Raw genomic sequence first — 18,545 nt, forward strand, 5'->3', positions numbered from 1 at the left:
GCATGGCTCCACAGACCACAGACTTAGGGGAAATTAATACTTACGGCGACTATTCATAGTTTTAAACAGAACCCAAGTCCTGCATGGCTCCTCAGACCACAGACTTGGGGGAAATTATTACTCATGACAATTTTTATAAGTTTTAAACAGAACCTAGTCCTGCATGGCTCCACGGACCACAGACTTAGGGGAAATTAATACTTACGGCGATTATTCATAGTTTTAAACAGAACCTAAGTCCTGCATGGCTCTTCGGACCACAGTCTTAGGTGAAATTATTACTTATGATAGATTGGGGGATTATTACTTAAAGGAAATCATTTTAAGGCATGCACGCAGTCGGGCACCATCGCGACCCTCAAGTGTGCAGCCCAAAAACCCCTTTCATTTTGACCATTTACCTGTATCTATATCGTTGCAAATGTTTAAAAAAAAAAAAAAAAAAGCGTTACTGGCATACATCCGTAGTAAGCAAAACGAACATTTTATATTAATATTCCGAGTACATTAGAAAGAGAGGTCCTTACAAAAGAATGAAAAAATAGGACGACTCTCATTCAAAAAAAAAAAAAAAAAAAAGGAAAGAAGGAAAGAGTACAAAGATCAAAAGCCTAAAAAGCTAAGCCTTAGCAGGAGGATCTTCTTTTGGCTCGGGCTGAGGGGGAGGAACCTCGATGGAAGAGTCCGTGACAGGATCCTTCGCCATATCAGGCACAGGGGCGGCATCAGGCACCACTAGATCCTGCTCAGAAACCGCTTGGACACCATCAAGATGTTCTCGGATCTCCTCAAGATAGAAAATGCTCTCGGGCAGTCTCAGCGCCGAATCGGCAGGAACTCCTGCAGCATCAAGGGCACGAGCCCATGAGATGCTGCAATAGTCACGGCATACCTCGGGGATCTCCTCGGATAGCCTGGCCTTCGTCTCTTCGGCCCCGAGCTGGCGAGCGACACTCTTCTCAGCCTCTGTAGCCTCTCGGATCAGCTGGGCCTCCTCTTTGACCCGCCGCAGCTCATCCTCGACTTTCTGCAGGGCAATCTTGAGATCCATCACGGCCTGCTTCTCGGTGGCGAGGTTGATCTGGGTCGAGAACAGCTATTTGCGCTGGTCCTCCGCCTGGGCCTCGGCGCTTTTCAAACCAGCCTCTGCACTTTTGCGCCGGTTCTCCGACTCCTTGAACTTCTCCATCAGTTCAACGTGATCGTGCTTGAGGGACCCCAAGGTTTTCTCCATCTCCGCCCGAGCCTGGTTCTCGACCTTAGCCCGACTACTGTTACCACGGCAAAATTCCTCAGCCACAAATACCTGCTAAGTAATCTACAAACGAAATAAGATTGCTTTAATCTAACAAGGTCAAATAAATTAATGAAACAGTAAAAGGATTACTTACCATCGCGAGATCCCTTTTAAGGGATAGGAAGATCTCGGGCTGAGAAAACCGCCTATAAGCCTCCATGTCCCGAGGAAGGAGTAGGGGTTGCTCTAAGGCGTCAGCCACGTACCCTGCCCGGCCTCGGTTGTACTCTCGAACCGAAGCATTGTAGGGGATGGCAACCCCATCCAGCTCCAACTTGGGGCTCCATGTACGCGGAGTAGCGCGCACCTCAGCAATGTTCTCCTTGTCCCATCTCTCCGAGGAGTTACCCCTTCTGCTCCTTGGAGCACGAGTGGTTTTTTGCTGTTTGGTCGGCTGGGCAACCACCTCACCCTCCTCAGGGGTGTCAACTGGCCTCTTCTTCTTCAGGTCCGGATTAACCTTAAGGTCAGGTTCCGAAGTACCCTGAGGGACCACAGGAGGAAGGGTTTTGACTTGTGATGGAGGTGGTCCCTTCGATGACTGACCCTTCGATGACTGACCTTTCCTTCGAGAGGCCATCAGCTCCTTTAGAGATTTTCCCTTTCCTGCCATGGGCTCCGTCTCTTCGTCCGAAGTATCGTCCGAGCAGATAACGATGGAAGGAACGCCAACTGCAGAATGTCGGTCCCGCTCTCCTTCAGGATCGGAAAGTTCCACCAAGGGGGTCTGCTGAACTTCCTCCTCAAAATAAAACTCGTCTATCTCTTCCTCAAGGGAAAGACGAGATGATTCAGCTTCCTCTTCAACCTGAACGGCAACACCAGGCTCGTTTGGCGGAGGTAGCTGCTCTGCTAAGTAGGGATTTCTAACACCGGGCAACACGACTGGTGGAGATCGTGTTCAGCTAGGAACCCGTCCTTGGACACGTCAATCCTAGCCAACCTCGGACTGCCAGCCCTTATAGCGTGACCGATAGCCTGGAAAGAGCTGCTAAGAGGTTGATAGCCCAGAACCAGATGGGCCGCACGCAACTGTCCGTCCTCGGAAACGTAAATCTCCGACCTAAGAAGATAGTTCAACGCTGGCACGTTCACAAAGTTTAGCCGATGAGCGACGTGAACTTTATCTGCAAACAACCAAGAAAAATTGGGTTAGTTCACGAAATTTTCCAATTACAAAGAAAGCAAGAAAAATAACCCCTCAATACTAAATCCTTTTCCAAAAAGGACCGATCCTAAAAACGCCGTACCTGGGTTTCCTGCCCGAGTTGGACAATGAATACCGTCGAACCACTCCCCAGAAGCAATAAGGAAGTCATTCTTCACGGTCTTATTGGATATTAGGAGACAAGAGATCAACCTAACGTCCTCATTCCGGGATTTAAGATAATACCCATCATCCCCGAGGCGGTGACATTCGTACAGATAAGCCACATCGTGCCAAGTAAGGCCTAGATTCATCCGCTCGTCTAAGACATCTACACAGCCTAGTATCTTGAACATATTCGGGGCACACTGATACGGCGTCAACCTATGGTTGAACAGGTACTCCCTTGTAATCCTACGCATGAGAAGTGTCATCCCTCCCTCTATGAAAGCAATCATGGGGATAACGACTTCTCCCTCACCTCTATCTGTCAATACTCCTTCAAGAGGACAGTACTGCAGCCCAACCCCCGGGGGAATGTGGTATTTAGCCCTAAAGGCCTCCATAGCGGTTGAGGTTTTTACTAATTTCTCAAATCTACCCATCTGAACTGAACTGGGGAAACGAAAGTAAAGACTGAGAAGAAAAGTAGAGTCCGAGGAGGGAATTGAAACGGCGAGATGAACGAAATGTACCGGTACCTTCACAAAACGCTCAATGGAACGCCTGGAAATCTCTCTTGGACGAAACGCTTCACAAAAAACGGCTACGGTGGCGTAACGGACGCAAGTGTTCGAATATCTCTGGGATTCGATGGAGTTCTCTGGAGTCCTTTGAGGTTTATGAAATGCAGATAAAAAGAAGGAACTGAACCCCTCTGACATCTTATATAGCCGGGAGGAGAGAGAAAAGATCACTCCTACCTAAAAATACAAGAAAAGACGATGGCCATTCGATCCATGCCACACCGTTGGATGAAGGGAACATAACGCCTCCAGAAGTTAATGGTCGTGCCTCGTAAATTGTAGCGCGTCAAAAGTAACGGTCCGCACGTGCACCCCAAGCTCTCCTTATTTCCATCCTCTCACTAACATCAAAACCCCGCTTTTCTCCTCGGAAGGAGATAAAAACCGGAGTTTTTAGGGGCTATTGTGGGGCCCAGCCCAAAAATAATGGGCTATTCCAAATTCAGGCCCGACCGAGGAGCGTCCTGTCCGAAGAGAAACCACATATGAAGTATTACTCAATCCCAATAACGCCAAGGAAACCTGTCCGAGGAGTAACTCCTCCTCGGACATCACGAAGCCCAGACGAGGAACTCTTCCCAGCCAATTCAGTTCATCCTCCCAACATATAAAATGAATAAAATCCAAAATATCTCACAAAAGCTACCACCACATTAATTGCGCCCCAACCACCCTCTTGGCCGCATTAATGAGGAAAAAACCCCTGAACAGTACCACCTTGGCCTCTGCAACTCACAAAGGGAGTGATGAGGGCGGTTGATAGGACAGGTGCTCAAGTAGATGATTAGATGATCAACAAGTGTAAGGTGGAGATGAGAGGAGAAGAACTATATAATGTAGTGGAGTCCCTCAAAGAGAGGGACAGAAAAACTGTATTAGGAACTGAAGGAATAGAATCATACGGGAGAGATCCATTCTTGTGTTTTTATTTCTGCAACAATACTGTCCATGTATCAGACCGAATAGGCTCACTGAGGCTAAGTTCTTTGACCCATCCTCTACAAATATTTATTGTGGGTTGTGCTTTGGGTCAAGGCTTGATCAATAGAATTTGGGCCAGGAAAATCGTGCAACTACAGTTTCAAATAGTCAATTTTCAAAAACACTGAAAAAATAAATTGCACCCCATGATTCATTAGATCATTTAGATAAATGATAAGGCATTTGACATCAAATGATCAATAAATGAGAGACATTGCACAAAAATAACCACCCCACCCCACTAAAACTCCTAAGATTAGGGGTAGAATGTTGATATGGTTATTTTGCACACATCTCTCAATTATTAGATTTTGATACAAATAACATGATATTATTTAATACTAAATATTTTTTTCATAATCAGGGTTTATTTATTTATTGAGATGAATAAATACTAAATATTTATCAGTTTAATAGCATTCACACATCACACTCACACACCAGCCTCATTGGAGTTCAACTAAATTCAAACTTTGCCTTTCCTATTTTAACTAATTTATTATTCAAATGCACGACTATATATATATATATATATATATATGTATGTATGTGTATATATATTTTCTCTATTCAATCATAAATAATAAACATTTTTATCTAGCCTCCCCCTTACCTTTAAGGGCAATAACTCCTTCACATTAACGCTTTTTTTTTTTTTTAATTTATTTATTTAAGTACCAAGAACGATTATAAGATCCTGAGCTTCTAAATGCTTGTCTATTCATTTTGAAATCTTGAAACAATTGGATCAAATTTTACATTGTCATTAACATTAAATTAAAATAATAATAAAAAACATTGACCATCATCATTTTGTTGTTCGGATGGTCATTAACATTAAAAAATTCTTCAGAGTTTTAACTCAAAAGAACTAATTTTTTTTTTTTTAAAGCAGACATTTATGTTGAATATGCTAAGAATTTGAATTTATACCATATATGACCACCAAAACAATTGAAAGATTGATTCCAGTTGTTGCGCCGCGCCGGGGGGGTGGGGGTGGGTGGGTGGAATTCAACTGTGAATTGACAAATCCGATCCGACTTTAACTATAAATAATTGGCCCAGAAAAAGTTGGAGCACTATTATAGCCTACCAGAAAAAAAATTCCTAAAAGATGCACGAAAACTAATAATTTTCCTATTAATAATAACTGTACAAGTTTCTATACAAAGATGGAGATGGGATATGTCATCAAGCTTGCACAATCCCCTTTTTCACCACCATATCATATACTCTATCAACTTTGCTTGGTTCTACCTTGAACAGGCCATGGGCATCAGACCTGTTTGTGACATTGCCCTTCAAAATTTCTACTGATATGATCTGCAGCATGTTGAGGTAATGCGCGGGTAGTATTCTAATCTCACCACAAAGCTGTTTTTCCTGCAAGTAAGCAACATAACTAGATCATAATAAAAATCTCAAGTTATATTTGGAAGATACAAACTTCAGCCACCTAATTATGCACAATTTGCTATATAATCTTTTAAGCTTTCTTTCTCTTCAAACATGGATCGGATGCACTAGTTTGGGCAGTCATTTGCTAAGTTGGACCTACAATCTATGACAATGTTGACTTGCATTATAGAGATTAACTATCTGATTAGTAAAAATATCAGAACCAGGGTAAACAAGGAGCCATCTTTCCATGATAAAGCAAAGAAATTGGGAACAGGATTCTTACAGTTTCAGAGAGTAAATCAGCCCCTACAAATCCAGTGATGTCCCACTTGTCTAGATCACTCGATATAGCTTGCATTGCTGAAGATGAATCCTTCTCACTGAGCTCTAGACCTGTGGAAGCTTTGACAACTCCCCGAGGACTAGCATCAAATTCTCCTTTGAGTTGAGTTGGTCTTTGCAACACTTTACCACTGGGACCCTGTGCACTTTCTTTAATTCCATGTTCACTTTCTTCTGCTTCCACCTTCCTCTTTTGTTCAAGAAAACTATTTGCCTCAGCAGCTGTTCGACAGCCTGCAGCTCGAGCTTCCTGCATAATTATTTTTACATGATTGTAAAGGCTCTTAGTAAGCTTTTGTCAAGTACTAGTCAGACTTCTTCAGCCTTTGGTAGACATGAATGTTAGAGCTTGGCAAAAAGTGAAAGGAGCATGTAGATCACAAACCCAGTTATTCATGAATTTCAAATAAATAGCATTTCTAATGCTCTTAGCTCAAGGTATGTTTTAGGTTCAAATTTTCCAGATGCTAATGAGCTCTAACTCAAAGGACACTTCCTCCTCAGCAAGAATGGATAGAGGGTGAGGTCATGGTTTCAAAACCCAATGGACACCTATGTGGCTATGTAACTTACCAACAAAAAGAAAAATCTTCCAAAAAAACAAAACAAGTAAAAAGGAGGAAAATAAAAAATAAAAAACCTTATTTGTATCTCGCATGGTTTGTTTCTCTTACCAAACTAAAGTAACTGACAGTAATATCAACAGATAAGATCAAGTGAAAAAAGCATATAGAGGTTGAAGTTCGGGGGCTGCATCACACCTGAAGATCTTGTATTCTTTTGACAATCTGCTGTTCCTCAATAATATTCTTGAGCAATTCATCATGCTCTTCTTTCGAGTGGAACCGCATGAAGACCTTGTAGCGCTGACATATCTCTCTCTCTTTAGGTAAGAGGCCCTTCCCCAAAGGGTCAGGATAAAGTAAATTTCTTTCCAATATGAAATCCTTCCTGCGTTTTCTCTCATCAAGCCTGTCAAAAAGTCCAAATACATTTTAATGGGTTATTGGCCAACTAGGGCAACCAACACAATCAGGCATCCCAAAACATTGATAACGAAGGAGTATTAAATAAGAATGAAATTTTTTCCATCTGAATGGCAAGGCTTGCTAACTAGCAGCTCAGGATCACTAAAAAGGATCTCAGCCCACTCACCTTCTTAGGGATCACCTGAAGATAAATTAGTCCAGAAGTAGAAAGGGAAGGTAAATTTCACTTGTTACGAGTAGTGACTGAAAAGACAGCTTTCTATAGGTTGGGTTATGCTGGGTGTTGATGTTTAACTTATTACTAAAAGGGAAATGTTAGGAACTATTTTAAAAAATATTTTATTGAGAGAATGATAAAACAATAAATGTTGTTGATAGCTTTTTATATTTTCTATGAAAGTGGTGTTAAAACTTTCCTATTATAGTTTATTAACAATTACCCAAAGGGTGTGTTCGTTTCGAGGTAAAATAAGGTGGATGGAAAACTTTGGAAAGAAAATGAGAAGGAAAATATTTTTAGAGTGTGTTTGGTTGGGTGGGGAGGAAGGAAAATAAATGGTAAGGCTCGAGTGTTTTCTCCCTGGGCCCACCAAAAAGTTTTCTCTCCAAAATAGAAAGAAAACTGAAGGGAGAAAATAGAGTTGCTTAATAGACAAAAATGCCCATCTCTAGTTCCTTTCTTCTTCTTATTATTATTATTATTTTTTTGTGCTGGGCACGTAGCCTCTTTTTTCTTTTCTTTTCTGGATGATGCATTTATTTTTTTCATTTTTTGATTTCTTGGGCTGTGGGTGGGCACATTATCTCTTTCTTTTTTTCTTTTCTTTACTGGAAGTTGCCTTTTTTTTTTTTTTTTTTTTTTTTGGGCTAAGGGTGTGATCATTGTTTTGTTTTTGTTTATTTATTTATTTATTTGTTTTTAACTAGACATGATTTTAAAAAAATAAATAAATTGGGTGATCGATTTTTTTATTTATTTTTTGGTGGTTGTTTTTTACTTTTTTTTTTTTTGTTTTAATTGGCCATCATTTTTTAACAAGGGTGTATGAGTAAATTTATACAAATTCACTTTTTCCATCCCTCCACTTTTCCACTTCCAACCAAACAAAAAAGACAGGAATTAAAATCTTTTCTATCCTTCCACTTTTCCATCCTCCTATCATTTTATATCTTCCCACTTATCCACCATCTAACCAAACGGACCCTAAGGACATTCATTAACATGACTCTTACTAAAAATATGGGGTAGGTTTAATATGTGCAGAATAAAAACTCTCATTGCCACAGATGAGTTTTTATTATGCTACGAGTTTGTCTGAGGTATAGACAGCAATAACAAAGGGGCAGCATGTCTACAGCCCAATGGGCAAAATGTGTTATGCCAAATGTTCCAAATAAGCCATAAAATTTTTTAATATTTCATTAAAGCTGGAAAATCTAAATGTTATAACAATAATGAGATATTGAACATGCGTGGGTATTATAATTGACTTAGGATCTGTGCCAGAAACCGTAGTTCTCAGGTTCAACAATTTCAAGCTGCTAATGCATTTGATTTGCTGGTAATTACATGCGTCACATAATAGGGGAAAATGGATATATGTTTTGTCATGGCATGTTTTGCTTACTAGACAATAAACTTGCTGCAGCAGACAACAATATGCACCAAAATCAACAATCATTGTCAACTACCAGAGAGCATAAAACATGTGAAAACATGGACATATCTAATAAATAAATGAGTGGTAACATAAACTGAAATTTTTTTCCCTGTATACTTGGGTACTTTTTGCCTTTGTTCATTGATAAAGTTTCATTACTTAAAAAAATAAAAATAAAAATAATTGAAAATGTTTTGAATGAACTCTAATTTGATGGCCCTTACACAAATATTTAATTAATCAATCTTGAACATGTAACTTAGATTACATATGAGCTCTAACTCTATGAGCAAGGTGAAGGTTGAGATCATGAGTTTGAGACTCATCAGGGGCACAAATATAGCTCAGATTCTGGTATGAAGGTCAAACTCAACCCATACTTGATGTAAAATTAAAGAAATCAATCTTAAACATTTAATACCCAGCTTAGTTTGACTCATTATCAGCACTGTCAAGAAGACAGTTGAATCTCAATAAATGGATATCTAGCCCAAGGAAAGAAGAAACAACATACTATTGTGAGATTACAGGTTGCTCTTAAAGGACCATTCATGGATCAAGAGCAATGCCTCAAATCCTTTCATGAGCTAGATTATAGAAGTTCCTTTTGAACTTAATGGCAGATTAATCATATTGTTTTTTTTTTTTTTTTCTTTTTCTACCTTATTGATTGATAAATGCAGGCTATCTATCAGCCTTGTCTATACAATTGCTTTTCTATTTCTTTTTTTTTTCTTTTTTTTGGTTTCACAAAAACTGCACACATTCAAGTAAAAACATGGTTACCTTTTTGAGTAGATACGCAACACTCGCAATTTCAATTCGCGATCAGCAGCAGAGTCAGTATTCTTGAATTCCATATCCGCCAATATCTGCTCTGCATCATTATCATATTCAATCTCAAACTCCTGCCTCTTGAAGTTATAGCCACTCAACTCTGTCATAGAAGGTCCCTCATCCCCTGGAACCCTAGGCTTTTTCTCACCAATGCTCCTGTCTGACTGAAATTCTGCAAAATTATTAAGAAAAAAAAAATGTATTAAGTGTAGCTTGCAAAAATGAAATATTTATGTTCTCTTCACCAACTCATCTCCTGATAAACAAACACAAACACACTCTCTCTCTCTCCCACCCCACACCCAAGTTTTGGATATGCAATCTGTATACATATCAATCTAAAAATATTAGTTTAGTTTAATGTTTATTTATTTATTTATTATTATTATATTTTTATTATAACTGAATGTAATTCAACAAAAGAGGTCAAGCCTTGGTGCAATGACAAGGGCCTTCCACCCAAAGCGATAGGTTGCAGGTTCAAATCTAGGAATTAGCCTCCAACATATTGGGGGTAAGGCTATGTATCATGACCTCTCCTAGACCCTGCAAAAGCGAGCTTTGTGCACTGTGCACATCCTAATGTGATTCAACAAAACCTTTATTCAAGATGAACCCTCAACTTTTCTCATTGTAGATGAGCAAAGAAGTTCTTTGGCTGATCATATTATTGAGTATCCACATACTTGAATAATGTCTCCAGCAACCAAATTACTTCTACATATCAGCTTTTTACAGGAATGCCATTTAAATGGAAGGTGCCAAATAAATTATTACAAGAATTTCCATCAAGCAGAAAGCAGTATGCAAGCAATGATTGCAACTAATAGTAAAATACAGAAAGCCTACCTTCCATTTTAATTCCATCCTTGATCTGGGAGTTGTTGGAAGCCTTCTTTATCACACTGGAGAATGTGTTGCCACTACTTGAACCCAAACCTTTGCCTGTTTCTGTGCCAGATATGTTTATAATTTTGTCAATCATAACTCCAAAAACATTATAAAAAATAAATAAATAAAATAAAAAGAGAAGAAGAAGAAGTAACTAAGGGCAAGTATGAATGTACATATTACCTAATTTTCTAAACTGCCACAAGTTTAAACGTAATATAGATGTGAGGGGTAAATCAGTCAAAATGTATTAGAAAATTTACATAAATAATGGGTGAAACTTAGGTACCATTCCTTAGGTGTTGTACCTTATGTTACCATATTAAATTAAACCGTGTGATTGTAATGGCCAATAAGTCATGTGGTTGAATTAAATTATTTTTGGGAAACATTACACGTTTGAACTGCATTGGTCAATGCAAACATGTAGTTGAATTTTATTGTGGAAACTAAGGTACAGCACCCGAGGAATTGTACCTAAACTCTATCCATAAATAATATGTATTTTGTTAGGGTACTTTAATTAGTTTTGATACATTCCTATAGATATTTATCCTCAGACTTCAAATCAGAAAGACAATGAAAGAACATTGACAAAAAATAAAATTCAATAAGCCCCCAACAGATTTTTGCTGTGTTCTTTAAATCTACCTGTAGCTTTCCTTTGAGTATGCTTCAAATCCTCATTTTTGCTAACAGAATTCTATCTCCAACAGAAGCATCTTCTAAATAAAATTCATCAAATTTACAGCCTTTTCCTTCTATCTCTCTCTCTCTCTCTCTCCCTATATATATATGCACATATATTTAGTGCAGCTCTTTATTTATAGGGTATGAGGTAGTAGAGCTTGATTTCTCAGTCAATCAGATTCTGTTTGTGACCTAATTAACCTTTTCCCCCACCAATCAGATTGTGTTTATCCTTATCTAGATGACCCTCTCATCCATTAACTTTATTTTCTTATAAACTAGCACTTGCTGCCAACAGAAAATCACTTCATCCAGAACAATATTCTCAGCTCCCATGTCCTCTAAGAGTATATCAACAAGTGACCTTTGTCTCCTGAACATATCTGGAACTTATGGGACCCAAAATGGACATATTTTTTTGCTTAAAAATCTCCAGCAATGGGCTTGGAACTAGGCCCATATTTTAAATGGAAACAGGGCATATCTTTGGACCTTTCAAGGCTCCTTTTTAATGGCCAATGCTGCCTTGTTAAACCATTTACACTCCAGGCCCTTAGCTTTAAACTTTATCTTTAATCTTTGAAGGCTTATTTGGACTGTTTTAAGACTAGTGGACTTATTCCAGAAATTACAATTTAGCTGCCAATAATCAGCTACAACAAATCTGAACGTCCTTCTGGATCCCTCAGATCAAACAAGACCACCAATCCTATCAGCTGCAATTGTATAGACCACACCCATCAACCAGATCTCGAATTTCCTCAACTTAATTCCTTTTCATTTGAGCAAATTAAGCAATGAAACACAGCTATTAATTTACATTATTGTGTGTGAGTTAATTTTGGGACAGCCAACAGGCACAAAAGAAAAATCATGATAAACAGCAACCCTCAAGATATTGACTACTCTACCTGATGTTAAGCTAGATGAGGATTGCCAAGCTGGACCTTCTTTTGATTCGTCAGATCTGATGAAACAAGACACGAATTAGCAAATTAGAATCACAAAGCTAAATTGAAACATAACTATAGAGTTATGAAGGTGACTATACCTGACTCTAGCTGAGAATGAAGACTCTTCTTTCAGCGTAAGCTCCCCAACATTAGGAATTTCTGTGGCAAATAAAAGAAAAAGTCGACAGCCATAACACACCTATTTTTTTGATAAGTAATAAATTTTATTGAACCCAAAAAAATTAAGTGCACAGGTAGTATACTAGATGAAGATCACATCTAAGCTTTGCCAGTACAAATATCAATAAATTCTAACAAGTTTGAGAAAGAGAAGATTAATAACACACATAATAATACTTTGTATTATAAGAGTAAAATTCACACAACTCCTTAGAAACAAAAAAATAAAATAAAATAAAAAGGTATGCTTTTGAAGTAACACTTAAATTGAGCAACAGAAATATGACAATAAACACATATCCTACTTAAGCATGCACAGAACTGCAAAAAAAAATTCTTAAATTATTATATAATATTGTTGAAAAATGTAAGCCACCATAGGATTCATAGTAATACAATACCCAAAAAAAAGGCTTTTTTGGGATAAGTAATATACTTTTATTGAAAAAAAATGAAGCTACCTTATCCATACAGAACATATGCATAATATAGCCAAAATAATTACGCACAAAAATAGGGATTACATACAAAAAGAAAGGATACCAATGAAATCAACAACATTGTCAAAATTATTAGGTCCTAAGACACCAGACCATTCAAACAAAGTCCTAATAGAAGATGACTTCAGTTAGACCACCAAGACATTTATGCCTTCAAATGTACAATGATTCCTCTCTCTCTCTCTCTCTCTCTCTCTCTCCCCACAATATCCACACAACAAGCATACTGGGGTTAAATTCCAAATAAACAAGTATTTACCAAACTGATTCCTCCAACGGGTGGTTTACAATCTCCCCATTTCTCCTACATATACAGCACCAATTAAACATGCTACAGCTCTCTTCATAAGATTATAACACCAAATGCTTTTCCAAGGTAAAACTGCATTAGTGGAGCCTTGCAAAACCTCATAGTATGAGCAAACATTAAATCTACCATTTCCATTCAGACTCCAAATCAATATATTAGGGCCCTCTACTTGGCATGTTGGAATGCAAAGCCTCCATCAATGAATCCACTGCTAACTCTTAATCATTGATGTCTAATAAATCTAATATTGATCCTCCCAAACTCATATTTTCTTTCTACAGTAATTGAATTGCCTCCTTCAACAGACTCACCATAGTTTTAACCTCATGGTGACCCAGATATGTCACTGGTTCAAACATCAACTGAGCTCTGAATTGGGAAGGTGGCTATTGCTTCTTGCCTGTCTTGTCCTCTCTAATAACCAATGATAGCTGAGAAACCATTGAAAAGGCCTTCGCTTCTTCCAAACCTAAAGCCTGTTCCTCTGTTTCAAGAGAATTCTCAAGCAAGTCATCTGTTGACCCAATCCCCTTACTCACTTCACTACATGGACCCAGGTCAATCCAGTCATAAGCCCCCAGCATGAGAGCTGAGAAACCACCAGCAAAGCTTTCACTTCTTCCACACCTAAAGCACATTCCTCTGTTTCAAGAGAATTCTCAAGCAAGTTATCCGTTGACCCAATCCCCTTACTTCACTACTTGGATCCAGGTCAATCTGGTCATAAGCCCCCAACATGGGATTCTTATCTTTGGGATCAGGCTCATTGGGCCTGAGCACGTTCAACTGGGGATTTGAACCCTTTTTAATGGTTCAGTTGAGAATGTGCTTTGCATTAGCTATCTAAAGCACTTCAGTTGTGGAGCTTTGTGCTTTAAGAATTATTTACCAACACTAATTCAAAATAGTCAAATCTCATCATGCAAAATCACTAAAATAAGTGCTACAAGTAATAGTCAATGGAATATAGGCAAACTAACCTTTTTTGACTTCACCATGCCCTCTAGACATAGCAAGGAGCTCCTCCCTGCTTTTTCCCATAACATGTGACATATCCTAGGTACATAAATTACAACTTTTTAGCATATTAATTTTTATGCACATGTAGGTATGTATGTATGTATGTATGTAGTGTTCATATGCATGCATATATCAAAACTTGCTTACCGGGAGAGGAAAGCATGGAGAATTCATGTACACAGCATTATAGTGGTCAATACATTGTGATCTTCTTTTTGTTCCAACATGTTCAGAAACTTCAGTCCAGTTACCAAATCCATACATTTCAATTCCCTAAAAATAATACACATTAACCACCCAAACATCAAGGACAATGACATTGTAGATTCATGAAAGATTATTAGCAGCATTTACCAAAACAACTAAATAAAACATAATATTGTTTCAGTGATACGTGAACTTGGTATGTAAACAAATTACCTCCAGAAGTAACATCTCTTCGTCTACATTCCAGTCCGAACACAAAAGTGGGAAAGCGAGATTGTCCTGCCAAGCAAAATGTTTTTCTCCCCTTAAACAAGATATACATGAATAATAACAAAGGCAGTATGGTATTTCCAGTTTCATTTCATAGTGAACCAAAACATAAAACACATTTATAGTCCATCTCCTAATCATTATATTAGTCCAAATTAGCTCCTATTTGCACTCCTAAAAAGATTTGCACACTCATGCTTAAAATAGATAAAGGAAATGGTGTTATTCTTTAGACTGGAATTTAAAATGCTCCAAGAGAAAGAAATTTATCCTTTGCAGCACTATTGCTTCATTGGGGGCAAAATTCACTGATAAGTCAAATGCTGCATTATATTTTCTTGAAAGCCTAACCAACCACCATTCCCAACCGTAAAATCAAGGACCACTTCCTTTTTCCAGTTCTTTACCCAGTATGGTTTTAAAAACTATGTTAACTTCTCACAGTTGCATTGCATTATTTCTAATAAAATTTGTATCTTGCCACTAATCAATCTCAACATTCTCATTTCATCTATAAGTATAACTACTGAGAAAACAAAAGTAAAACCAAAAATTTCATTATTAAAAGAATAACAAGAAAATTTATCAAAACTTTACGCAATTCGTTGGAAAAGTAGCAAAATAGAGATGACATAAAATTATCCTTCATGAAAGAAAGGAATTTAATACATATCATTCCAACCAAAGAAGCATGAACATGGACACTGACGCGGACACAACATGGTACAAGATATGGCAACATGGCAAGTCTTAAAAAATTGGGAAACGACGACAACGAACATTAAATTTTTTATAAACATATCTAAAATAAAAGAATCTGTTTTATTCTAACAGAAATGCAAGATCGTGCATTTCGAACATGGACACCCCGGAAATTTTGGAATGTCTAAGCTTCTTAGGCTCCAACTAACACCCTATCACACAAAGTCGAAAACTTATATATCAAACAATCATTGAATTTAAAGATAAGAAAAGGGTATTGAAGGTTGTAGTTGGCTAAGGATTACATTACAAATACAAAGCATATGCATATATACATAGAAAGAGAGAGCAATATGTATAGATACAATAAAATGAAAGATTAAGTACTGACCATAACCCTATAAAGGTGGTTGCTCTTGTGGGGTGTAACCTCAGCTCCAACAGAGAAGCACTCAATACAGAGGTCAAAATCAGGGCACATTACACACTTTATACGAATTTTCCCTGATATATCTTTGTTGCAATAATTACAATGGTACAATGCCAGTTTCCCTTCAATAAAAAATTAAAAAAGTAAGTCAGTTAGTTAGTTAGTTATTTTGTTGGTTAGTAGTGAATGAATCAAAATTAGTTACCTGTGGGCGTAGCAGTTTCTGTGGTTTCTGCGTTGGAAGCAGAGGCAGCGTTGGAAGTATTGGAAGTAGTAGTAGTAGCAGTAATAGTAGTTGGTCTCTTTCTCTTGGACCTTTGGTTCGGATCCTCTTCAGACAAATGCGACACCGCCCGAGACCGACCCATCGCTCCGATTCACCGAAGAACAAAGCCCTAGAAAGTTTGAAAATAAATAAGAAGGGGCTGTTTGGTTTGAAATTGGAATTGAAATCCGGGTTTGTAATTAAAGGAGGAGTCAATTATTTTATGGGCTAATAAAATAAAATAAAAAATACCAGTTTTCGATATCGCAACACGGTGCTAACGGTACTCTAAACTTTGAGATCGGAAAAAACTGAAGCCTGAAGCTCCAGGTAAGGGAGTGCACAAAGCGATTTCGTTTGTTTCGTGAGGGAACTATTTTGGCTCCGAATTTTTATATAGGCACAACATTTTCATTTTCACAACAACCTAATATACTTTAAAGTTTCAAGTTTCTTATAACTAAATTTTGAATTTTTTATATATATAAAAAAAAAATGAATTGTCTCTTTTTAATTGGTGAGACATCGATTTGTAAAATTAATGTAGTAATGGTAATATCTATAGCAGTACTCATAAAAAAATATTGCCACTATCATTAAAAAAATATTTATGTCATTATTTTGTTAGACACATAGATAAGGAAATTAAATAAAGTTGACCAAATGACAAATAACACTTATTTTTGAAATTTTAGGAAAAACTTCAGACCTAAAAACGTTTAATAAATAAAATTTAGGGACTAACTATGTATTTTAATTTTTACCTAAATATTATACCAGAATCCATTATAATTCAAATAATAATGTTATGAAAATGTTATATATATATATATATATATATATATATATGTATAAATTTAATTGTCTCTTTTTAATTGGTGAGACATCGATTTGTAAAATTAATGTAGTGATGGTAATATCTATAGCAGTACTCATAAAAAAAAAATTTCCACCATCATTAAAAAAATGTTTATGTCATTATTTTGTTAGACACATAGACAAGGAAGTTAAATAAAGTTGACCAAATGACAAATAACACTTATTTTTGAAACTTTAGGAACCAATAACACTTAAAACTTCTGACCTAAAAACATTTAATAAATGAAATTTAGGGACTAACTATGTATTTTAATTTTTACCTAAATATTATACTAGAATCCATTATAATTCAAACAATAATGTTATGAAAATGTTATATATATATATATATATATATATATGATGATGATGATGATGATGCGAAGAAAAATCAGTAGACTGAATGTTTCAGGTTTCAATGGTTAAGAAACTGCTTGGGAAACCTGAAAAGAAAAATACACAATCAAATGTGACCGGGGGGGACCGGCCAAGAACCCTCTGATGCTTAAGTTAATTTCTCTCTTGAATTCTGGAGTTCCAACTTTTTAGGAAATATTAGAAACTTACCTTCATTTGATGTAAATGAGCATTTATATAGTGTACACTTGAAGCGGTTACTTGTCTGGTAACTTCCCCTATTTTTGAGAAGGTCCAAAAGTTCATGGTTAACTTCCACGACCGCTATGGAAGTCAGATTATTTGAACTTATCTTCCGTAACCATTATTGAAAGTTAAGCACTTAGTAAGAAGTTGTGGCAATGAACCTCGATTTTTACACATGCCTCAGAATAAGAACACATGGTCCAATTCATTAACTCTTATAGAGAAACACTTGGAATTTCCTAAGTGTCTGGGGTCATCCAAACGTTTTCTTAATGGACGACCCTTAAGTGCATGGACAACCAGTTCTATAAAGGAGGTCCATTCTCACCTTCTTAACATGGATGACTCTCATGGACGAGCTTGGAGTTTGTTCAATTCTTAGTTCACCATCCATTGCCCCCTTGTCCAGGGGTCGTCCAAGGTACTATATAGCCTAATGCTATTCTTTGGACGTGTGTCCTTCTGTTAGCGGTTATGTGTACCACGTGTCATGAACTCATTAGTGACTGGTCGCATTGATTCACTTTTTCGAGAAGTATGCCACGTGTCATCCTTTGGTTAGTCACGTCATTTTAGATGCCAAATTCTATTGCCTATAAATAGTAGAATTCTTCTCCTACCCTTCACATTTCTAAAATTTTCTTCCTTGACATTTGTCGTCTAGCACCTCATCTAGAAGTGTTTCCGCGTCCTTAGTTCTCCTCCGTCTAGAGCCAGGTACTATCTATATCCTCCTTAGGTTTTCCTTAGAATTTCAAAATGTCTGAGAATGTTCTTTCCTTATCTAACAATAGTGTAGATAAGGCTATAGACGAGTATCATGACTCCACTAGTTACACTGATTCTAGTAGCCATAGTAGTAGTAATAGTAGTGGTAACACCGACAAGGAATAAACATCTGGTGTTCCTGGGATTCCCCTAGAGGTTTTCCAGGAGCAGCTTAGGATAAGGGCAGCCTCGGGATCTCAGGCTGGTACCTCAACGAGTATTCCTCCGTCCAGTCCTGTAGATGAGGTAGAGATTGTATATAGTTGTGCTGTAGGTATCCCTTCCAAGACGAATGAGAGGAGACTAGCTGCCCTTAAGAGTTGGTACTAAGTCCCAAACGACCTTAACCCTAGGTTAGCCATCCGTGGGGAGTGGTGCTGCCAACCCCGTTTTGGGATAGGCATCTATGAAGCTTACCTTCTAGGGGGGCTTAGGTTACCCCTAAATGCCTTTGCTAGGGAACTACTTACAAGATTAGGTTTAGGAGTTTGCCA

At 37.5% G+C, this 18,545-nt stretch overlaps 1 protein-coding gene across 1 annotated transcript; it reads right to left on the reverse strand.

Annotated features, from left to right (window-relative positions):
• Nucleotides 1-5,289: 5,289 nt before the first annotated feature.
• Nucleotides 5,290-16,235, reverse strand: LOC115991739 (transcriptional adapter ADA2-like). Its single transcript, XM_031115630.1, has 13 exons — nucleotides 16,075-16,235; nucleotides 15,763-15,952; nucleotides 15,519-15,679; nucleotides 14,369-14,434; nucleotides 14,096-14,221; nucleotides 13,909-13,984; nucleotides 12,037-12,097; nucleotides 11,897-11,952; nucleotides 10,254-10,355; nucleotides 9,354-9,576; nucleotides 6,679-6,889; nucleotides 5,859-6,167; nucleotides 5,290-5,557 (listed from the first exon to the last, which is right to left on the reverse strand). Exons 2-13 carry the CDS (start codon nucleotides 15,923-15,925, stop codon nucleotides 5,366-5,368), a joined length of 1,746 nt encoding a protein of 581 aa, XP_030971490.1. The 5' UTR covers nucleotides 15,926-15,952; nucleotides 16,075-16,235; the 3' UTR covers nucleotides 5,290-5,365.
• Between the last annotated feature and the right edge of the window lie 2,310 nt (nucleotides 16,236-18,545).

Source organism: Quercus lobata, chromosome 5 (genome assembly GCF_001633185.2).
Source record: "Quercus lobata isolate SW786 chromosome 5, ValleyOak3.0 Primary Assembly, whole genome shotgun sequence".
Lineage (NCBI taxonomy): Eukaryota > Viridiplantae > Streptophyta > Magnoliopsida > Fagales > Fagaceae > Quercus > Quercus lobata.

Excerpts from the sequence above, each read along its gene's own strand:
- LOC115991739 (XM_031115630.1), bottom strand. The coding sequence starts at position 15,925 with ATGGGTCGGTCTCGGGCGGTGTCGCATTTGTCTGAAGAGGATCCGAAC. Across the intron at positions 9,577-10,253 it reads GGATGGAATTAAAATGGAAG|AATTTCAGTCAGACAGGAGC; the intron begins GTAGGCTTTCTG and ends ATAATTTTGCAG. Across the intron at positions 5,558-5,858 it reads CTGATTTACTCTCTGAAACT|GAAAAACAGCTTTGTGGTGA; the intron begins GTAAGAATCCTG and ends GCTTACTTGCAG.